This window comes from Schistocerca nitens, chromosome 7 (genome assembly GCF_023898315.1).
Source record: "Schistocerca nitens isolate TAMUIC-IGC-003100 chromosome 7, iqSchNite1.1, whole genome shotgun sequence".
Lineage (NCBI taxonomy): Eukaryota > Metazoa > Arthropoda > Insecta > Orthoptera > Acrididae > Schistocerca > Schistocerca nitens.
The window spans coordinates 585,402,724-585,428,126 of NC_064620.1; the positions used below are offsets into that span (position 1 = coordinate 585,402,724).

General features: G+C 39.6%; 1 protein-coding gene across 4 annotated transcripts in view; it reads right to left on the bottom strand.

The window, feature by feature from the left end:
- The window catches only part of LOC126194647 (poly [ADP-ribose] polymerase tankyrase-like), a 282,846-nt gene that overhangs the window by 173,866 nt on the left and 83,577 nt on the right, over positions 1-25,403 (bottom strand). For all 4 annotated transcript variants that reach the window (XM_049932830.1, XM_049932829.1, XM_049932828.1 and 1 more), the window contains exon 5: positions 3,926-4,047. In XM_049932830.1, coding sequence (XP_049788787.1) covers positions 3,926-4,047 — 122 coding nt within the window. The remainder of the gene's footprint in view (positions 1-3,925; positions 4,048-25,403) is intronic.

Genomic DNA, 25,403 nt, shown 5'->3' on the forward strand with positions numbered 1-25,403 from the left:
CCATCTTACAACTAGGGCCTTAGACCTTATTAAACCGAAGTTTGTACCCCACTTTTGTATTCTTTCAGAATATAAACAAACCTAACCATTCAAGTGCTTATAGTTGCTGGTTTCAATATGCTCCCAAATCTGCTTCTAATTTGCTGTCATTACCAATTAATTTTACACTTGCTACATTAATCCTAACAATACTAACACATTTTGAATGATTCTTGTTACCAAGGACAGAGGGTACTTCAACCTAAACTATTTAGGTTTAAAGTTTCACTGTAAAATTTAAAACATTTATGTAGTCTGGAAGAAGACATCATCACACACAATAATTTTTTTTTTTCATATTTTTAAATTACACTAAAAACAATAACAACAAAATGCACCACAAAGAAATTATTTGAATGGGATGGAAATCGGTAGATGTGATGTACTTTTACACACAAGCAAATGATTACTATCAGAGAAAATCATAAAGTTGTTGGATATCTTCCTGAGAGGAGCTGTGACAAATCCCAAGCTGATTGGAGGGCCCTGCTCCAAATGTTCTGAATGGAACAGAGATCTGGTGACCTTGCTGGCCAAGGTATGTTTGTCAAGCAGAAAAACGAGCAGTAGTACCTCTCATTGTGTGCAAGCAGGTATTATTGCTAAAACATAAGCTCAGGATAGCTTGCCCTGAAGGGCAACAAAAAGGAGCAAAGAATACTGTTGATGTATCACTGTTCTGCAAGGGTGCTGCGTATGGCAACCGAAGGGGTCTTGCTATATAATGAAATGGCACCCCAGACTATCGCCCCTGATTATAAGACTGTATGGCGTGCGACAGTCAGGGATGTCAACTACCATTGACTTCTGAACACCAACAAGCCCATTTAAACTGGTGTTGGGCATACTGGGCCTGGAATGTCACTGATTGGAGTTGAACTGTCTTCAGTTATGAATCTCGCTTCAAACTGACCGATGACCAGGAAAGATGCATTTGGAGATGCACTGGACAGCAGTGATATGCCAACCTGACTGTTGCTGCCGCATGTCCCGACAGCCTAGAGTGATGGTCTGAGGTGCCATTTCATTTATAGCAGGACCTCTTCAGTTGTCATCCACAGCACCCACACAGCACAGCGGTACATCGACCATATTCTACACCCCTTCTTGTTCCACTTCGCGGAAGCCATCCTGGACTTACATTTCAACAAGATGCCTGCCCACACATCATGAGACTTTCTACTGCTCGTCTTTATGCTTGTCAAGCCCTACATTGGCCAGCAGGGTCACCAGGTCTCTCACCAACAGAGAACATATGGAGCATTATGGGCAGGACCCTCCAACCAGCTTGGCATTTTGACGATCTAACACACCAATTGGACAGAATTTGGCACAATATCACTCAGGAGAACATCCGACAACTCTATCAATCTATGCCAAGCCAAAAGGCTACTTGCATAAAGGCCAGAGATGGATCAGTGTCTTACTGACTTGCTCAATTTGTCAAGCTCTTTCTCTTGAATGTATCCCCCAATTTTTCTGAAATTGTAATCTTTTGTCTGTCTGTATAGATACATCACATCTACCAATTTCCGTCCCATTTGGATAATTCCTTCACGATGCATTATTGATTTTTGTCTTGGAGTGTATAAAGTATCTGGCCTCAAGCTTCATTAGTGATTACCCTTACCCATCTAGCCCCTTCCCTGTTCTCATTGGACCGATGACCGCAGCAGTCTGGTCCCTTTAATCTCACAACCAACCTGTTCTCATTCCAGCACTGCACAGCCCTCTACTCCACCAACACACCCAGTCTTTTTTACTTCTCTTCTTTTCTGCTACTCCCCCCCCCCCCCCCAATCCCCCACTCTACCCACCGACTAACCTCCTGACTGCACTTAGTTGCCTTTACTATACCCACCCCTACCCTGCTATCCCTCCCCAATCCTGCACCAGCCTCCTCCTTACCCCTACCTGGTTACCATGTGCTGTTGTTCGTAGTTTGGCTTTAGCTGCCAGAGACTGTGGTCCTGTTTGTTTGTTTGTTTGTTTGTTTGTGTGTGTGTGTGTGTGTGTGTGTGTGTGTGTGTGTGTGTGTGTGTGTGTGTGTGTGTGAATTTTCAATAAAGGCCTTGTTGGCTGAAAGCTCATTTTGTGGTCTTTTTCTTGTGCCTATCTACAAGTCACGTAGTTGAAATATCGTGCAGGAAAGCCGTGAATAACCGGCAGAAACCCAATTTATCAACATGACTATCATTTTCATAATATTGATAGATTCAATTCTAAATTTTCCATTGTTTGACTAAATCACAGTATTTTTAAAAGGTTGGCATAAATCCCCCCCCCCCCTGTATTATGATGAGTAATCTTTGTATCAAAGACATTAACGACTTGTGAAATGTTTGAAGTCTTTGCCATACACACTGCTAATACTCATTGATCCCCTCCCTCTTGACCTTCTTATGCCATCCTTTATAGCTTTGATAAGTTGGCCCCTCCCTCCCGACCTTCTTATGCCATCCTTTATAGCTTTGATAAGTTGCCCCCTCCCTCCCAACCTTCTTATGCCATCCTTTATAGCTTTGATAAGTTGTAAGTATTTCCTTTAGCTGAACTCTTAAGATATTGGAGAATGTCTTAAATTCATTTTCTCTGATAAAATCCTTTTTCAAAAAAGTCTGACAGCACATTTGCGTGAATTCATAGGCACTGTACATCTGTAACCCTGTTTTTCTTTTTAACGTGGGACTGATCTTGGGGGAGTGCAAAATATTAAGGTTCCTCTGCCTCATGAGCTTGCAAGCTTTCAAACAATCAAAGAGCAGGAGTTGGGGCATTGGTGGCAGAGAGAGCTGAAGAGAGGCAAGCAGATGGTGGAGGGGATGGGGACGTGTTGATGGGGAGGGGGAGAGGTGGAGATGGAGGGAGGGAGAGGGAGGGAGGGAGGGAGGGGGAGGGGGGGAGGGAGGGGGAGAGAGCACGAGCATGTGTACTGGTACAGATTGTCCTACCAATTCTTACCAGAATTCCTAAAATCTTATTCTACTGAACATTGCCAAAGGTTTTGACTGTTGCCACAAATGTTTTAAATGTATGCTGGTTTTCATTTATTGCCCCTTTTACCGCTGAAAATTTGATCAGAATTAATTTTCTATACTTTCCATTTCTAGAAATCAAACCGCTCATCAAACCGCTCATTGGCCCTTGTTCTATCAAAACTTTGCTTTTATCCTCCATTTTTAAAATGTTGTTCTTATCTATAATTGTGAAGCATCAGATGTCATAAAGACGATGCAATAATTCCAACATTTGCCTGTCTGTGTTTCCTTCAGTATTACAGATAACATTTTTCCATAAATTGGATTTGTTGTGTATCTCATATATTTTACTCAAAGCAGTAACCATTAACTTCCTTTATTGCCCAGAAATTATTACAATTCTAAAGAGATATTGGTTTTGTTTGGATTTAAAATTTTCACTGTTCTGTCCAACTCAGACTGCAGCACTGGATGGGGATACAAAAGAAATTACTGGAATTGGGCTGACCATGATACTGACTACACTTCATGTGGCCATATACAGCATGAGACCACATCACAGAACAATCATATACATGGAGCAGGAGCATATTCCTATTCATACCATCTACTTTGGTTATTTAGCACTCTTTGGCATTGATAATATTTAATCCAACACATAACTAGCAGAAACCATATCAAATACCCAACTACGTAATAGTCTGCTATTCCCCCCATTTCATTTCACAGAATGTGTACTACACAAATAATTGTGATTATATGTTTTTAACTGCTTTTATGCTTTCTAATATGTTGCACATCATAGCACTTTTATCCTGTGCTTCAACGATGTTGTAATTATATAAACACAGGTTATTAATAAGATCTTAAACGGAGCCATGATGAATAAACACACAGAAAATACTTACAAGAGGTGTATCACCAGTGTAAGGATGTTTGAAGTTGACAACATCTGGACTTAAATACTTCTTCACCTTAGCTGGGTCTGCTTGCCTTGCTGCTTCTAGTAAGCAATGACCTTTAAACTCATCTGAAATGGAATAAATGTAAATACATTGCTGAAACAATCCAGTGACATTAAATGCTACAACAAAATATTAAGACACCACTGTAAATAAACAGTTTCCCCCCATTGTTCAAACATTCAATGAATGAGGTATGGGAGTATGGGTAGGAACGAGCGATGGAGGGAGAGAAAGTGAGTATGAGTTGTTGTTTGTGGTGTGTGTTTGTGGTGAAATGTGAGATTCTTAGGAATAACATGTTCCACTTTTTCCTCTTAGGCTGATGACAGTTGTTCGTGAAAAGTGAAAACTTAGTTTAGGTAGTTGTTAAGTGCAGAACATCCTACTGTGCACACCCTCATTTTACATATGTGCAGATGAACTGTACGTCTTGTCAGCTCCAGAAATTGGCAAGGTGCGATGGCAAATAAACCTGCTATGGCCCACTGACTGTTCTTCGAATGTCATAGTTTGGCAGTGCTTGGCAGGTCAAGCAGCAAAAAGATGCATACAAGAATGTAAGCAGTAATAAACAAGCAAAGAATAATTATAAGAAATGCCACTATCTCAATTGCAAATGTCAAAGCAAGACATATGTTTGTAAATGTAATGAGCTACACGGTAAAAGTGATCTGTTCACTCATCACTGCAATTGAAGCTGTATACAATGGGTGTAAAATACAAAAGAGTTACCGCTAAGCTGTTTACGTCACTTAGTAGCTAGGACAGACTGTTCTCTTCCAGACCAGCTCGTTTTAACAAGGTGAAGAAGTCAAATTGTATGGTTCCGCAACACTGCATAGCAGGACCACGAAAGTAATTAACTTCACGAACGGCAACTGGAAATCACTTATGGGGTGAAGTTGACAATGTAAATGCATCAGGATGACAGATCATACACGGAGTACAATTTGTGTGTGCGTGCATGTGAGTGTGTGTGCGCACGTGTGTACGCACTCACACACACACGCACATGCTGAGTGGGGAAGAAAAGGATTAGGTTAACTAGGAAAGTTTAAGATTTGTATAACAAAGTTATAAGTAAATAGCAAACATGAAAACATGAGGATAAATGCAGTAACTGTTAACTGCAGCACAGTTGATAAGCAATTGTAATGATCATTCATGGCCAGAAAATACAATATCTGCTTTTTACAATAGTTACACATTTACTGCTATATGTAATACCAGCAGATTCAATACTGTGGTAATAGACTGATTTAAGCTACAGCATTTCAATAAGTGGGTTCAAGTCTCTTTTTTTGACTGAATCATATTGAGCATTAAGCAACCGCAAATTCTGAGTACTGGCATATTACAAAAATTATTACAATGGGTTAACTTTCTTTGACTGTTTCTCCAGATTACACAACATGTTTCAAAAGCTTTTACTTCCAGACACTCAGCCACCAACACCCAGCCCAAACCCACAAAGGATAGAAACTTGACACTTGGAGCTGGTGTTGATCGTATACTGTAGGTACTGTTCAAGAGGGCGCGCACACGCACGCACGCACGCACGCACGCACGCACGCACGCACGCACACACACACACACACACACACAGCAATTAAACCTAGGACATCTTATCCACATATATAGAAGGTAATGTCCTGACTGACTGACTGACTCAGTCAGTCACTCACTCACTCACCCACCCACCCACTCAGCCACCAACACCCAGCCCAAACCACTAAGGATAGAAACTGGACACTTGGAGCTGGTGTTGATCGTATACTGTAGGTACTGTTCAAGAGGGCATTTTTTTGGATATTCCACCCCTAACAGAATGAAATACAGGATGAATGGTTTATTGAAAATTAGTTGCTATTAAGGCAATTTTAAAGCTAGACCTACAGAAATTGGTATTTGGTTTCTCTATAAAAAAAAAAAGTGTTTCGGCAAATCTTAAAGACCTACTAAAGCATTTTTAAAGCCACTTCTATGAAACTTAGGTATTTACATCCTCAGTTACAAAATAATAATAATAATAATAATAATAATAACAACAACAAACAAAGAATAATAACAAACAAAGAGCAACACGCATCAATTAAACAATCAGAGCAAAACGAAATTTTAAGACAGCCACCAGAACAAGCACAAATAGAACAAGAAGAAAAATTTCAGCTGACATATATAGAATACAAAGACACAAATACAGACATTAGACCATTCTTGCATAGACCGCCAAATAACCCACAAGTCGAAACAACAATAAAAACTATCAACACAATCATACACAACAAAATAAATGAAAACACAACAATGGAAGAGTTACAACTACTGGTTTATATAGGAGCACTCACTACACTAAATATACACACTAGGCAGAGATCAGAACCAACCAACACACAGAAGAAACCCACAAAACCAGCATGGCAACACAGGCTACAGATCAGAATAGAAAAACTGAGAAAAGACATCGGACAGCTAACACAATTTATAAGAAATGAAATGTCAGAAAAAAAACGAAAAAGGTTAGGTAAAATCTCACAACAAGAAGCGATATAGCAATTAGATGAAAAGAAGCAGAAATTACAAGCGTTGGCCAAACGACTTAGAAGATACAAAAAAAGTGAAAATGGAAGGAAACAAAACCAAGCATTCAACACAAACCAAAAGAAATTTTACCAGGCAATAGATAACACACAAATTAAAATAGACAATCCACCAAACATAACAGACATGGAACACTTCTGGAGCAACATATGGTCAAACCCGGTACAACATAACAGGCATGCACGGTGGATACAAGCAGAAACAGACACATACAAGATGATACCACAAATGCCTGAAGTGATAATTTTGCAACATGAAGTCACCCAAGCAATTAATTCTACTCACAATTGAAAAGCCCCTGGAAAAGATAAAATAGCAAATTTCTGGCTAAAGAAGTTCACCTCAACACATTCACATCTAACCAAATTATTTAACAGTTACATTGCAGACCCATACACATTCCCTGATACACTTACACATGGAATAACTTATCTGAAACCTAAAGATCAAGCAGACACAGCAAACCCAGCTAAATATCGCCCCATAACATGCCTACCAACAATATACAAAATATTAACTTCAGTCATTACACAGAAATTAATGACACATACAACACAGAACAAAATTATAAATGAAGAACAAAAAGGCTGTTGCAAAGGAGCATGAGGATGTAAAGAGCAACTGATAATAGATGCAGAGGTGACATATCAAGCTAAAACTAAACAAAGGTCGCTGCACTACGCATACATTGATTACCAAAAAGCGTTTGATAGTGTACCCCACTCATGGTTACTACAAATATTGTAAATATACAAAGTAGATCCTAAATTGATACAGTTCCTAAACATAGTAATGAAAAATTGGAAAACCACACTTAATATCCAAACAAATTCAAATAATATCACATCACAGCCAATACAGATTAAGCGTGGAATATACCAAGGAGACTCATTAAGTCCTTTCTGGTTCTGCCTTGCTCTGAACCCACTATCCAACATGCTAAATAATACAAATTATGGATACAATATTACTGGAACATACCCACACAAAATCACACATTTGCTATACATGGATGATCTAAAACTACTGGCAGCAACAAATCAACAACTCAACCAATTACTAAAGATAACAGAAGTATTCAGCAATGATATAAATATGGCTTTTGGAACAGACAAATGTAAGAAAAATAGCATTGTCAAGGGAAAACACACTAAACAAGAAGATTACATATTGGATAACCACAGCAACTGCATAGAATCGATGGAAAAAACAGATGCCTATAAATATCTAGGATACAGACAAAAAATAGGAATAGATAATAGAAATATTAAAGAAGAACTAAAAGAAAAATATAGACAAAGACTAACAAAAATACTGAAAACAGAATTGACAGCAAGAAACAAGACAAAAGCTATAAATACTTACGCTATTCCAATATTGACCTACTCATTTGGAGTAGTGAAATGGAGTAACACAGACCTAGAAGCACTCAATACACTTACACGATCACAATGCCACAAATATAGAATACATCACATACATTCAGCAACAGAAAGATTCATATTAAGCAGAAAGGAAGGAGGAAGGGGATTTATCGATATAAAAAACCTACATTATGGACAGGTAGACAATTTAAGAAAATTCTTTCTAGAACGAGCAGAAACTAGCAAAATACACAAAGCAATCACTCATATAAATACATCGGCTACACCAGTGCAATTTCATAACCACCTCTATAACCCTTTAGATCACATAACATCAACAGATACGAAGAAAGTAAATTGGAAAAAGAAAACACTACATGGCAAGCACCCGTATCATCTAACACAGCCACACATCGATCAAGATGCATCCAACACATGGCTAAGAAAAGGCAATATATACAGTGAGACGGAAGGATTCATGATTGCAATACAGGATCAAACAATAAACACCAGATATTACAGCAAGCATATTATTAAAGATCCCAATACCACAACAGATAAATGCAGACTTTGCAAACAACAAATAGAAACAGTAGATCACATCACAAGCGGATGTACAATATTAGCAAATACAGAATACCCCAGAAGACATGACAATGTAGCAAAAATAATACATCAACAGCTTGCCTTACAACATAAACTTATAAAACAACACGTTCCCACATACAAGTATGCACCACAAAGTGTACTGGAGAATGATGAATTCAAATTATACTGGAACAGAACCATTATAACAGATAAAACAACACCACATAACAAACCTGACATCATACTCACCAATAAAAAGAAGAAATTAACACAACTAATCGAAATATCCATACCCAATACAACAAATATACAAAAGAAAACAGGAGAAAAAATTGAAAAATACATCCAACTGGCTGAGAAAGTCAAGGACATGTGGCATCAGGATAAAGTTGACATTATACCAATTATACTATCAACTACAGGAGTCATACCACACAATATCCACCAGTACCTCAATGCAATACAGCTACATCCAAACTTATATGTACAACTACAGAAATCTGTAATTATTGATACATGTTCAATTACCCGAAAGTTCCTAAATGCAATATAACACATACCATACAGTTAAAAGTAAGTGACACTTGATCAAGGTCTGCGTCACTTTCCATTTTTAACCAGACTTAACGTCTGAGAAAGTAAAGAAATAACAATAATAATAATAAAAACTTGTTTCAGTGTTTTGGAAAATTTAACCCACTAAGGAAGTGAAAAAGGGGATGAAAAGTTTTATGAAATTATTTTGTTATGAAAGTAATTATGAAAATTTGTATTTGGCTTCTCTGTTGGGGGAGAGAGAGAGAGGGAGAGAGGGAGAGAGGGAGAGAGGGAGAGAGAGAGAGAGAGAGAGAGAGAGAGAGAAAGGTATGTGTTTCACTGTTTTTGGACAGTCAAACCTACAGGGGTAAAATGGGATGAAAACAGTACAGAAAATATTTCGTTATATTAAAATTTTTTTACAGCAATAACAATTGGTATTTCATTTTTTCATTTAGATATAAAGAAATGTGTAAGGGTTGAAAGTTTCTACGGAAATATTACTAAAAGGCTGCAAAAGGCATGATTAACAAAAACTTTGGACTTCAGCTACCAGAATTGCTTTTTGGTCAGAAGTACAAGGTGATTTTATAATTAAAATTAAACTTTCAAAACACTGTAGAAATAACACTACTAATCAGAATGACATCAAATTGCAATGTAATATTATCAGAAAAGGGTGAAAATATATGGCAGAAGAAAAAACATGAGTGAAAATTGAACAATAGATGGTGCTGTATGTGTCAGAATACATAAATGAAAACACCTGGCATGTGCGCGACTCATTGAAGTTGGTAAAAACACTCTGGGTACACTGCTTTTCCTCCTTTCACATCTGCGAGGTTTGCCATGACCGACTCAATGAAGGACCGTGCTCTGCTTGTAAAGCTGTATTACAAAAATGATGACTGTGCACACGTCACTCTGCAGAAGTTCCAGACACTGAAGGGTTTCAAAAAAAGGCGTTGGTCCGATGACTGTCATGGGTCTGGAGAAAATGATTTGGAAATCTGAAAAGACGGGTCCTTCTGGTGTGCGACACGGTAGAGGAAGGAAACGAATTAATTTGACACCGGTGGACGCAGCGGCCACAGCAATGCAGGAATACATGAGTGGCAGTATGCAAATGTGTAGCACATGGAGAATTGCCTGAACACTGGACATAACCATGAGCCTGGTGCGTAAAATCCTATGAAACATCCTTCTTTGCTATCCATTCAAAATTACCCATGTGCACGAGTTGCTTCCCGTTGACCTGCCAGCAAGAGAGACCTTTGCTTTAGAATTTCTTACTCACATCGAAGTGGACAATGATTGGCCGTGGAAGATTTTGTGGACTGACGAAGCCCACTTCCATCTGACAGGATATGGCCAATACACAGATCTGTCGAATATGGGCAACGGAAAATCCACACGCAAATCAACCAGTACCACTTCATCCCAAAAAGGTCACTGTGTGGTGTGGGTTTACAGCATCATTTATCGCAGGGCCATATTTTTTCGAAGAGACATGTGCTTCCGGTCCTGTTACCTGTACCGTCACTGGTAAGTGCTATGAGTGTCTCTTGTGCAACCACGTCATTCCAGCTCTCCGACAGCATGGATGTGATCATTTTTATGCAAGATGGCACACCTCCGAACACTGCAAAGCTGCTGAAGCGCCATTTTGGAAATGCTAGAATTATCAGTCGCCATTTCCCTACAGCCTGGCCGTCCCGATCACCTGATCCTAATATGTGTGGCTTCTGGCTGTGTAGCTTCTGGTTGTGGGGCTATCTGAAAGACGTTGTGTTCAGTGTTCAGACTGCAAACTTAGCTGCACTGAAGGCATGCACTGCGCAATACATTCTGAACGTGACCCTGGAAACACTTCAATCAGTTGTGGAACATGCTGTTACTCGATTTCAATTTGTTGCAGAAAGCGGTTTTCTGCCAGTCACACTGAAATTAATAATCCGATTTAATTTTGATTGATGCTTTTTATGTGGTTTTTGGCCTCAGGAAAATTAAAAGCCAATGTGAGTGATGGTTTTTATGCGGTTTTTGGCCTCAGGACAATTAAAAACTGATTTTTTCCATCTGACGTGATATGACCTTGCTGTGGTGGATGGGCTTACATAACTAACAGTATCACACCTGTACACCAATGCACACTGGGTAGTACAGTGTGTTTAACGTCAAACGTACACCTTAGGCCATTGTTGTATGATTCATTTGTCACTTGTTGTCGACCACTATTAAAATACAATGCTTACAGTGCCATCTATTGCTACATTTTGTAACTATTTACTCTTCTTCCCCCTTCCACGATAATATTCCGTTGCAATCTGACGTCATTCTAACCAGTGGTGTTATTTCTACAGCGGTTTCAAAGTTTAACTTATATTATAATCACCCTGTACATTCGGAAAAGATCATGCTTCTATGGTCTTAATTAGTGTGAAAAGTTTAGGAGGTGCTCAATTTGTGAACGTAAAAATTCGAATAAAAAAGATTAAATCTGTGCAGACCATTCAGCCTATGTGAGCGAAGAAGAGCAGGTGCTAAGCTAGTTGAAAAATAATATGAAATTATTAATGCCTCATCTCATTAAGGAAACAAAATTGGGGTCTTGATTTACAGACACCATATGTGTAAAACACTGATGCTATGAAAACCAGTTTTAACTGGGTTAGAAAAATCCATTTATGTCAAACATATAAACACAACAGCAAAAATGGTTTTTGAAATTGGGTTTTTGTCTTCAGAAGTTGTGTCACATGTAAATGTGATGATTCAGAAGTTTCTGATATCTGCAAGGACAAATGCAGATAAATATGGTGTTCCAACTTCCTTACAGTGTCACCCAAGGCGAACTGCTATCTCATTCTGGAGCAATTTTTCTGTAGAATAGCGTGGCACATTAAACTGTATCTTGCATATGCTGGCCTTATTTTGATTCTGTGTACTGGGACGTTACACGAATCTGCAAGTGTCATTCATTCTGTGATAGCAAATAACATGCAGCAGGGTTCAAGGTCAAATACCTGAACCACCTCACCGAGTATAAGGACACGACTCATTATCAGTGGGCTAGTTAATAATGAAACAGCATCCTTTAAGTTACATTGCAATCTATTTGTTCTACCAAAGGTATGATTTGTTTCTTAAATAATTTATTTTATTTATTTATTTATTTATTTATTTTTTACAGAATTTGGTCAATTCTAGACTGCTTAAACAGCATGCAATCCTTTTTGTCTGATCTTCCTTGAAGTACATCATGCATTGGCAGGTGGCCTATCTGTTCATTTGACATCAATGTCCTAGGTTGCGTTTTTAGCTGTTGGATATGAAATTTTACAGTACTGGTCAGCAGGGCGAAATTTTCCCTGCTCTATATGGCATCTTCTGTGATGTTAAGTCTTCTCAAACCCTTTCTTTTGTCTTCCAGCCAGTCTGCACAGATTTTTTAATTTGAAAAGGAAACTGAAAATTTTCTTGGTTAAGCTGCTGTCATTCACTCTATAAATATGATTGTAAAACTTTAATCTCCTCTTCCTTGTTGTGTCTGTGATTGTGTCATTATTTAAATTTTCATTTCTCCTCTTCATCCAGTTGTAATCCTTATTTTTTACTGGTCCTTAAATTTTTCTGAACAGTTTCCTTGCTTTCTTTTCTAGTTCTTCTTGTTTAGCTCTTTTATTCAGTGTAATACATTCAGATCAATGTAGAGCTTCTAGTTCAATTAACGCTGCATAGTGAAAGTTTTTTCTGGGATTATATTCATGTAATCTCTGTCTTGGCTGTGTCTGTATGCTATTTTCTTTTTCTTTAGTCTTTCTTTATTTGTGGTGTTATCTAATCCATTCGAATGTATCCCTTCTTCCAAATACTTAAACATATCAACTCTTTTAATGTTGTGTCTGTAGATATTTTTCTCTATTGTGGTTATGTTCAATGCATTATATTTTTCCGTACAATATTTGTAATCTGGTTTCGCTGTGTACTACTTCATACACAGCAGTAAGGACAGATGGGCTACAGAATGGTGCAGCAGTTGTCCTCTTAGCATAGCTGGACACGAGCAGAAATGATTAGCGAACATATAAATACAATGAACAGAAGTTTTACTTAACTTATAGCTTTCTCCAAGTGTTGCGAAGAAACTTTACAAAAGAACTAATGGTAATAAAATCTAGTTATTACAAGAAGCAAACTAAATAGGATTGCGCACTGTGTGGCTTCTGCTACTAATGTTTGAGTGAACTGCTGAAGGCTGACTAAGACTGCAGACTGTCGAAAACTGTGACTGAGACTGGGATGTGAAGCTGCCACCAACCATCCTATATCATAGTGGCAGAAGGTGCTCATAGTCAGAGCCGCTGAAGGTATTACTCAGTATCATTGTATCCACTGGGTACCCACATGACCGCTATCAGCGTCTGTCGGAAACATGTTTTTGTTGCCAATTGTGAGTCGCCAGGGGGGTTGGTAAAGACGTATGATACCATAGGTTTTAGCTACAATTTTGTGAAGTATTTCTGTCCCTATCTCTGTGCCTTCTTTATCATTAGAAATTGTTGGAATATTGTCGGCAAAAGCCAGACGTTTCACTTTCAACCTTCCTCTTCCTTGTTTCGGAAAGACTCCTTCAATATTTTTCTCTTCCTAATCTCTATCTCAATCTCTCTCGATTCTGTCTAATCATAGAAGTTAACATTTGCTCTGGGCAAGATCTATTCCTTTGAACCCTGCCAGACATTCACCAATTGTGTGTTCTGCTTGAACTCTTACTTTAGTCAGTAGAGATTTGGATGTAATTTTATAGGTGACTGGAAGTAGAGATATGCCTCATTGGTGTCTGCCCTGTCTCCCTTCTTATGTAGTAGATGGATTATGGCCTGTTTCCAATCATCCAATATTCTTCTTTTCTCCCAGGAATCTTCAACAACATCAAATGGTCTCCACAGCCCACTTCCCTTCCAGTGTCCACGTCTCAACTCTTATCCCATCCTCGACTGGCGCCCAGCTGGCCAATGTATTGTTCAATTTGATGCAGTGGCAGTGGTTCTGAGGGAGCGTTTTCTTTAGAGGTTGTCTGAAAATTAGTCGTCCTATTGATTTCTCAAAGTTTAGAACATTCTTGAAGTATTTTGCTAGTAACTTGCAGTTCTCTTTGTCGATGGTAATTAATTTTCCCCTTTGAATCTTTGAAGTAAAGGCTCATCAATGTGTACCCTGTTATTTCTTCTTTCAAAACTTTGTTAAAGTCCCTAGTGTTGTACTGTCTGACATTTGTATCTTCTTTCCTCATATTTCCATTTCTCTGTTCTAAAAATTTTTGACATCAGATTTCTGATCTCAATGAATGCGTTCCAGTAGCTTTCCTTTTTGCAGGAGGTCCATTTTTCTAAACTGTTAGTCCACATTCTAGCACTTTGTCGCATATCCTGTTGCAGCACCTACATTTCCTCCTCCTTGGTAGTTGTTCTTGTTCTTTCACAATTTTTATCATTGCTTCTCTGTTGTCATCGCAATTTTGCAACTCCTTTGTGTGAAGTTTTTAACGATTTCTATTTTGTTGTCAGACATATTTTGCTGATATGTGCGCTGAAGTCAGCTATGGATAGTTTTATCTGGTGCTTTGGTATTTTTGATGTCGCATTTTCTAGTGTTCCCCACACCTGTTTGACTTTTTCTGGATTTTTTGTTACTGTTGGTATGTATGTCTGGATTTATGATGCTATAGCCATTGCTCACTGATCTAAGCAAGAGAAGCGATATTCACTCTGATGGGGATGTGAAATTCGTTACAGATTCTGTTAGATTCCATTTGATCACGAAAGCTGTTCCATGCATTGTGACTTTTTATTTATTCTTTATGGTTGGGTCCCCTTTATAAACCCTGTAACCCTCTAACTCAAATGCGTTCTCATCTCAATATCCAGCTTCCTACGTGATGATAAGAGTATGCTGCATCTGTTTAATACAACTGTCAATTGTGTAAAGTTTCCTTGTCTTTAGTAAAATGTTGATGTCCAATGTGGCTAGCATATGTTTTTTCTTAGACCATTTGCCAGAAATTCTAGGAAACACCAATTCTTCCTTACATGATGGTCTAGGCTCTCCAGAATCTGATAGCCTAGATGCATCACTGTTCCAGGATTGTTTAGCTCCTGGAGTATCATCATGCCTTAGCTGGAAGTAAATTAGGAAGGGGTGCTAACACCCTTGTGGGGGGTTACATCTATGATTAAACTGCTAGATGGATTCTTAAATTTATAATTCTAAATTAGTAATGTTTCAGTATAATAAAAATAGTGTTTTTTAAATAAAATAAAATTTTGAAAATATGTGAACTTGTAATAAAAACGGAACTTTTTAAAATTAAAATTCTTAAATACAATAATGTAAAGAAATCACACAAATGAATAATAAGATTACACAAATTTACATTACAATACACATTCAAATGTTACACTGAACAAACTTAATTTCACTGGTGAACCAAAACATTTTGACCACCGCACACCATGAGACTGGATGATGACTGGTGCCACAGTATCATTCCAGTATTCCAACGATGACGAGGAGCAAATGGGGAAACTGTTAAGTTATGAGCATGTACCTGGGACTGAGCATCTCAAAAAAGGCAAATCTGGTTTGCTGCTCAAGTGCTAGGTCATGCGAGCCTATTAAAGGTGGTTAAAGGGCAGAGGAACCATGAGTAGGTGAAAAGCTGTTAGACATCCACACCTCAGCACAGAATGTGGAGGTCGCTTTACCTCCTCTGCAAAGCAGGATAGATGGTGATCTGATAACAGAGTGCAAAGGTGGTGTGGGCACAGATGTTTCAGAGCGCAACGTTCAGTGAATATTGTCGAAGATGGGGCTCGGTGTTCCCGTGATCGCTCAACGTACTCTTCAATTATGATTGCGGTGCATACGGGATCACTGAGACTGCACAGTGGATCAATGGAAATGTGTCACCTGGTAGGCTGAATCACATTTCTTGTTACACTAGGTCAACGGTCGTGTTCAGATATTCAATCATTCCTCAAAACCCCCACCGTGCCACATATGCATGTCAATAGGAGCAGTATTATGCTATGGAGGGCAATTAGCCAGGGCTTTCATAGGTTCAATGGTAGTTACACAAGGCACAATGACAGCTGTGTGTATCAGGTGATACTGTAGCGGACCACCTGTATCAGTTGATAATTGATGCCTTCCCTCATGGTGATGGCAGCCTTCAGCAGAATAACTGTCTATGCCACAAGGCCAGAATCATGCTACAGTGGTTTGAGGAGCAAGACAGTGAACTCGCATTCATATCCTCATCATCAAATTCGCCTCACCTGAACCCAATGGAGCACATTTGGGACACTACTGGGCACCAGCTCCATGGGAATAAACCACTGCCCAATAATTTTTGGGCACCCAGTGACTGTGTAGACATCTGGTGCCACATAGCTCCTGAAACGTAAAAATGCAGGTGCATGCATGCATCTGTTGGTGACGGCTTTAAGAAATAAGAGTGTGGTCGACACACTTTTTTTTATCATTTTTTGTCACATTTCTTTTTGGATAGTGTGTATGTGTATTTTTTTTATTTTTTATTTAGTAAGTCTAAAACTGTGGCTTCTAACAAAAAATTTCCCAGTACAATACTAAACTATAATAAATTTCCTACAAAATGGTCCTGTTAATTTTTTTCTCTAGGTCTAACGGTTTCTGCATTGCAGAGGATGGAATAACTGCAGTTAATAAAAGTATTGATTTTAAGATATAAAATTAATGTTTAGCTTTAAATTAAATTAAGTGTGTTAAAAACAAATATTTACTGTGGGTACCATGTCTAAGAGCAGTACAGCCATGTTAAGGAATAAATTATGTTCTGGAGATGTAATAGGGTGGAGGGGGGTGCAAATGTGTGGGGTACAAGCGCAAGGAAAGGATTATGTTCCTGCACTTCCCTCCTTCATAGGTCCGCAAACTGAAGATTGAACAGGTGATCCTCCACTCTATGTCGCCCACTATAACATAAGAAGTAACTACAGCGTTTTTCACAAACTTATACCGACCCTCCACAGTGCTCCTTATGAAGCACTGGTGACACAGTGTGCAGAATGTCCAGGATGGAGTGGAGGTGGCAGTAAATCTAGATACATTCATGCTGGAGTAAGTTGCCTTTTCTGGAAGAACACTACAGTGCTGTGCAAGACGACTTAGAATCAATTTCCCCTTTAGCACCATAGAACAGAGTGCAGTGACTTACCTAGATTCTCTCCATACACATTTCTTGTGTTATTATTATTAGCAACTTATATCTGCATTCCATGTAGTGTTAACGCATTTTGCTGGTCATGTCTTCACACTGCACCACTAGCATAGAAGTTTGTGAAAAACCATGTAATTGCTTCTTGTGATGTAGTGAGTAGAAATGTATGAACACAATCTGGCAGCATACCTTCCATTGAGCTTCTACCCCACACATCCTCTCTCTCCACACTGTTAAGCCCCCTCCCCCTACAGGAACGCAGTTTATCCCTTAATATGACTACTGCAATTACACACAGCACATATATTAAATAATTATTTTTAACACACCTAATTTTTAAGATAAACATTAATTTATACTGTAAAAACAATACTTTCAACAATCTGTGATCTTACCATCACCTACAACACTATACTTTTAATGCTAGAGAAAAATTAATAGGACCTATTTGTAGGAAGAAGTTTAATGTAGTTTAATTTTGTACTGTGAAATATTTTTGCTAGAAGCTGCAATTTTCAAGTTATTGAAGAAGAAAATTACGAAGTAACCTTTAAATGCCCCTCACCCCCCACACTCAAATCCTTCTGGTCAGGATTTTTAGTATGTTGTTCATGGCACTCCCTCCTCATACAGTACAAAAATTTGTGGTGATGAAAAGAATTTTTCCTCTACTTTTTCTTTGTTGATTGGACTGCTCTACTGCGTTCTGAAGGTGGACCAAATTACTATTAACAGGTGGCTATAACAATTGGCTCATTAGAGTATACATTACTGTCCAACACATTGCTGTATCTGTTCAAAAATGAAAGCCTGCACTGTAATGGGAATATATATTTGCTGCTGTCATCTGGACCAACAACAATAAGCCCACAGAACGCAAACAATCACAACTACCTGATCATGTCATGCACCAGCATCTGTTGGCAATGGCTTTAAGAAATAAGAGTGTGGTTGACACTTTTTTATTGTTTTTTGTCACATTTATTTTTGGGCAATGTAATAATTTTGGTAATCCACACTCAATCCGATAAAGTTAATAAACGTGTCCAAATTTCTCATTTGTTGAATAATGGAAACACCCGGTAGGAACATAAACAATGTGGGAAAAGATAGATTGCTACTTACCATAAAGAAGGTACATTAAGTTGCAAAGACTCTTACATAAAGCTTTTGGCCACAGCCGTATCAGCGAAAGAGAGACACTCACCACTCATACAGGAAAGCAAGTTCACCTCATGCACACAGGACCACCACCGACTCTGGCAGGTAGGGCCAGAATGCAACTACCGCGCAGGATTCAAGAAACAATCTAGAGGGCGTGGGGGAGGGATAGTAGTGTACAGGTGGAGATAGAGACGAACACTGTCTGACAGTGTGTGCAGGGATTAGAATGCCGACAGGTGCAGATCAGGAGGTTGTAGGGCAGGGAAGTGGGGAAAAAAAGAGCAAAAAAGGAGAGGTTGGGGAAAGATGGGCAGATGCGTTGGCAGAGGGTGACAAACAAACAGGCTGGGAGATGAGAATGGGGAAGAAATCATAGGACAGAGGAGGTGGAAACTGTTGGGGGGTGGGGGGGGGGTGGAGGGGAGGGGACAGTATGTTACTGTAGATTGATGCTGGGATAATCATGGGAGCAGAGAGTGTGTTGTAAGGCCAACTACCATCTACCATCTGCACAGTTCAGAAGAGCTGGTGGTGGAGGGGAGGATGTAGGTGGCTCGGGTAGCGAAGCAGCCATATAAATCAAACATGTTATGTTCAGCTGCATTATACTCTACACTGCTCTTGGCCACATTTTGGTGGTGGCCATAACCTTCTGACACTGTGCCTGTTGACATTATAGTCCCTGGTACACTTTGCCGGACAGCGTTCATCTCTTCCGCCACCTATACACCACTATCCCTTCACCTTCACTGACCACTCCGGATTGCTGCCTACATTACACATGCATTCTGGCCTGAGGTGGTGCAGTTGGCGGTCACATGTGCAAGATGTGTGCTTGCTTGTGTGTATGAATGGTGGGTGTTTCTCTTTCTCTGATGTAGGCTGTGGCCATACGAATTATGTAAGTGTCTTTTAATTGTGCCTGTCTGTAACTTAATGCGTCTCCTTTACAGTAAGTAGCAATCTTTTTCATATGCTGGACAGTTTAAACATTTACAGTTCCAAATACAGCAATCCCTTGCTCTTAGCCGGCTACTATGTGACCTATATGCCTCATTAGCCAATTTCCACTCCACCAGAGTTCTCTTCTCCTGCAAAATCCTGCAGTTATCTGCCCCTTGTGTTTCCTTGGATGGTATAATCCGCCAAGCCAACTTCAAACTGCGACAACATGCCAGACTCCACTTCAAAAAGCTATCCCACCTTCTCCTAAACTACCTTAAGAGTGGTGTTCCACTTCCCATCCCTCTGCAGCACCCAAAACAGCCACACCATCAACCACCAGTCCTCTCCTACAAATCAAGCTTAGCCAATGTCCTTGACATCCCACAGCCACCACCCACTGCCTCCCAGACCAAGAATAACACAAATCACTAGAACCAATCACAACACTACAGTGTCCTTAACCTTTCATCTAATTCACTCTACCCTCCTGAATTATCTGTATTATCTAAAAGTCTCACTTTCAGCCCTAAACCTGCATTTGACCATGCTGCTTTGGTGAAGGACCCACTTTTCTTTACACATAATATCCCTTGGAAATATTGCTTTGCAATCTAATCACAAAACCTTTCCAATAGAAAACCTGGCACTGAACCCAGCCTTGAACAGTTGAAACCACAATCGCAACTTGATCCACCACCACTACCACAAAATCATCCCTTCCAAGCCTTCCAAGAATTCCTCACATCCAGCATTGCTTCATAACCCTTCCTCAAGTCCCTACAACATGACCCCAAACTGTCCTCTGCAGAACTCCAGGCTCTACGTTCCCTAAAAGCTGATAACTCCATCATTATCCCACCAGCAGGCAAAGGATCCAGCACTGAAGTACTTGACTGAAAGGAGTATGTTAGTGTAGGTCTACGCCAGCTGTCTGATATCTCTACACACAACATATCCCGTCAAGATCCAATCCCTGTGATTTAAATTGACCTGCTGTCCTTCCTTAAAACCTCAGGCCCCTCACAATGACTAACACCTAAATCCATAGAATTTCTCGCCCCACTCAAATCACACAACCCCCACTTTTTACCTTCTTCCTAACGTCCACAAACACAATCATTCTGGCTGTCCTATAGTTGCTGACTTCAAAGCACTCATTGAACATACCGGGTGATCAAAAAGTCAGTATAAATTTGAAAAATTAATAAACCACAGAATAATGAGGTCCCCAGACCTCAGTCCGTGCGATTATTGGCTATGGGGTTACCTGAAGTCGCAAGTGTATCGTGATCAACCGACATCTCTAGGGATGCTGAAAGACAACATCCGACGCCAATGCCTCACCATAACTCCGGACATGCTTTACAGTGCTGTTCACAACATTATTCCTCGACTGCAGCTATTGTTGAGGAATGATGGTGGACATATTGAGCATTTCCTATAAAGAACATCATCTTTGTTTTGTCTTACTTTGTTATGCTAATTATTGCTATTCTGATCAGATGAAGCGCCATCTGTAGGACATTTTTTGAAGTTATTATTTATTTATTTATTTATTTTTGTTCTAATAAAACCCAATGTCGTTCCAAGCATGTGTGTCAATTTGTACCCCTCTATCTACATTAATCTGTGATTTATTCAGTTTTCAAATTTATACTGACTTTTTGATCACCCGGTATATCTGCCTTAGTTGATCAGCATCTGCAACCCATAGTACAAAGACTCCCCCCTCCTATATCAAAGATACCAACCATCTCATTGATCGTCTGAAATCCATGCTCATCCCACTCCCACCACACAACTTGCTGGTCACTACTGATGCCACTTCCCTCCACAGGAACATCCCCCACGTACATGGTCTTTCTGTTGCTGAACAATTTCCTCAGTCAGTGCCCACCTGATTCCAAACCTATGACATCCTTCCTACTCACTTTAATCAACCTTATACTTACCAACAACTACTGAACTTCTGAGGGGCAGACATACAAACAGATCGGGTGTACAGCCATGGGAACCAGGATGGCTCCTTCCTATGCCAACCTTTTCATGGGCCGCTTGGAGGGGGCTTTCCTGGGATCCGTAAGTTTTCAGCCCCTGGTTTGCTTTAGATATATTGAAGACATTTTTACCGTATGGACTCATGGTGAGGCTGACCAGTTAAGATCCCTGGAATCTCTGAATCCTTCTCCCAATTAAATTTCACATGGTCCTATTCAGAATCCCATGTCAATCTCGTCTTTACCGGAGACCAGCTACACACTTCTGCCCACATTAAACCAACCAAAAAACAACAGTCCTTACATTTTGACGGTTGCCATCCTTACCATGTCAAATGTTCCCTCTCATACAACATTGGCATCCGAGGCAAACGTATTTGTTCAGATGCAGACTCTTTACAGTAATACACCACCATTTTCATCTCAGCCTTTACTGCACGTAATCACCCCCCAGCCTAGTTCAAAAGCAAATCTCCCAAGCCATAACATCCAATCCTGTTGCTGCTTATCCCTTCAAAACACAACATCAGAGCACACCACTGGTGACTCAGTATTATGTGTTAACCAGCTACTTTGACAGGGCCATGACTTCCTAAAATCAAGCCCTAAAATGAGATGCATTCTGTATGAAATTTTGCCCATCGCACCTAGAATAGCTTTTAGTCTACCTCCCAATCTCCACAATATTCTTGTCAGACCCTATGCTCCTTCTGTACCCACCTCCCTACCCTATGACTCCCACCCTGGTGACTGTCCCCACTGCAAGACTTGCCATATGCACCCTCCTACCACCACCTGTAGCAGCCCTGTAACTGGCAAAACATACTATCAAAGGGAGAGCCACATGTGAAATGTACATGTAATATACCAGCTGTTACGTAAACACTGTTCGGCCTTTTAAATCAGCATGACTACCACCAAATTATCAATTAGGATGAATTGGTATAGGCAGAGGGTGTATACTGGCAACATGCAATATCCTGTCGCAGAGTATACTCTACAACATGACAATCGTGACCTCTGTGCCTGTTTCCATTCTGACACCAGTTTCTCCTAACTCTGCAGGTGGGAACTAGCACTACATCATGTCCTTGGTTCTCGCCACCCACCTGGCCCCAATTTATGTTAATTTCTTCAGTTTCAGCATTTCTTCACAGTAACTACTCTTTTATTTACTCCGTTTTAGTTTTCTACATCTTTCATTGTCTTACCTGACTATTTTTCACCTCTGTTGCATACAATGCACTTAGCTTTGCACTCTTACTTAACTGATGCATGATGTTTAAGCAGCAATCTCTTTCCTGCATATTACCCTGTCTTCCACCTTTAAGTTCTCAGGGTTTCCAATCTGACCTGCAACAATCAGTCTTTCCGTCTCATCCTGTGCGATAAGTTGTCCTCCTGAATGCGAGTCTATAATGTCTTTGCCATTGTTTTCAGTAGTGGAAAACATCCAATGAAGAACACCATACATTTATTCATCAAGTTGCTTGCATTGATAAAGATGCTTCCACATAAGAATCACTTCTTGATGTGTAAGATGGAGGAACAGACATAAATTTAACCCACCCATCATGACTAGACACATCAGGGGAATGAGCAGGAGCATTTGCTAAAATCAATACATTTTTTCACATTTGGATTCCATTTTTACTTTTCAATTATTCTCAGCTATCAATGATTTCAAACTGCATGAACCATCAGCATTAGCATACAAAACACCAGTGACTCATTTCTTATTTTATGTCCAGTTGCTGAACTGTCTGTCCTGGGGGCCTTTTTATTGCTGGGGATGGATTTCCATAACAAGCCAGTTTCATCCAGGCTATAGACCTATACCACAAATAAATTTCCCTCAATGGTCTATAATTCTTCAGGAAATGGTTTAACACCAGGAACATCTGCACTTAAACTTTTGCCACACTTTTCTGGTAGTGATACAGTGCCTATTAATGACTATGAATAACCATCCTGAACTATTCTTGAAAACTGTCTGACCTAATTTACCTACAAATCACTCCGCTGCAACCTGCAGTTCAACTCCTCATACAGAAACTCCGATACAGTGTTGCTTGTATCAGGTGTACAGAGTACAATCAATAATGGTCAGCTTGGTCCAGTAGTAAAGTTTCGTTTTCCCAATCAGTTCACTTTGGTTTAGCACAAAATCCCAAGTTTTATTGTTAATCTTATAAATGTCGTAAAATCTTGCTTACCAATACCAAACTCTCTTTAAACCTGGGGCAGAAACACCACCTTAGATTTTCTGAAGCACACTGATTTTTTCTTATAAACTGAAAAATTTTTTAGTACTCCCTAACACTCACCCTGGTTACTGCACTACAGTCCTGTGTGACACTTTAATATATTTAAAAACGATCACACAGAGATATAATTTAACACAACTTGTCGTGTGGGTTTCACGAAGCAACTCAACAGGCTTTAAGTTTGTTGCATCCTTGTGGCGAACAATGACACATTTGTTACTAGTTATTAGCCATTTATTTTTACAATAAATGGGCTTAGTGCAAATGACTCCAGGTAGTAAGGCACTGTTTCACTTTGTGACAAAAAGCCAGTCCGATTTTATTGCTAATGCCAAATTAGTGAGGTTTACTGAATTAGTTCCACTGTTCAAAATAATTTTTTGACTTTCATCATCATTACATCATTTCCAAATGTAGGCATCGATCTAGTATTTTAAGAACTTTTTAGAGGTTTGTTTATAATTATGTCTCTCAATTGCAACTACTAGTATTTGCACTTTAAAGAAGGTAGCTGCCTGGGACATAGAAGTTCAGTCAGTCAGTCCAGTAGTAATACTTTGATCCCTTGCACAATGGAAATAATTACTCTTATAGCATTCAAATTAAAAACAAAAATGTCAAACTTAAAGATGATTGGCTATGTTTCTGGTTTCTCTAACCTTTCGCAAGTTATATTTGAATTAACTGCTATCCCCCGCAAAGAGGAAATACTGAGAGACAGGCACATTTATTTAAAAGTAAACCAGGATATCGGACAAAGCCCTCCATCGGTTTTAGGAAAACACACACACACACACACACACACACACACACACACACACACACACACAGCCCGTGTTGCCCGGCTGCCTCGTCCAGCGGCTAAGTCCCGCTCAAGGTCACCCGCCTTACACAGCAGTGTACAGTATATGCACACAGCCATAGAAAACCATAGAAAAAACCCACCCACCTCCCCAGGGGTCGTAACCCCTGCAACCCACAGAAAATAAAGATGCTTCAGTAGCTGTATCATTTTAAAAGGTAATGATCTTTATTAAGGATGATAATATACAGTAATATCACCTTGAACTTTAATATAATTTGTCAGTACTCCTTCAATCTTGGCCCAAATATTAATTCTCTCATTAGAATTAACACGTCTCCTGTTTCTTGTATATAATGAAAATGGTTTATCAGTAAGTACAACAGCTGTACCATAATTCCTATCACCTTTTACTCCTATACAAAAGGTACGATAAGAAATAATGTCTCTGTCATAGTACGATTCCAATCCTAATAATGGCTTATCACCACCTCGTACTATTGCTATTGTTAACCAAGAATTGCCAGTAACAACCTCAGTAGTAGTACAGGAAAAATTAATCTTGCATCCTACAAATGTGATAGGACCACTCAGAAGCTCTTCTTGAACAACATTATTAGGAACAAAACCAAAAGTGTCCACGGTTTTATATATTGGCATCCTTTGCCTCCTGTAGTATCTTCTCCGATGGTAAGGCATGGCTGTGTGCTTCGTGCGGCTGCCACAAGTCGACTGAGCATGCAGCTGCCTGTGTAGTCTGTTATCAAGCAACAAGGGCGTGGCAGGAAGTCACCGCGCTCCGCGGCGCAATGGCGGCACCTGTTGCGCAACCAGAAGTGAGTTTTCCAGCAACACGGGCCTAGTAATACTAGGGCCCGTGTTGCCCGGCTGCC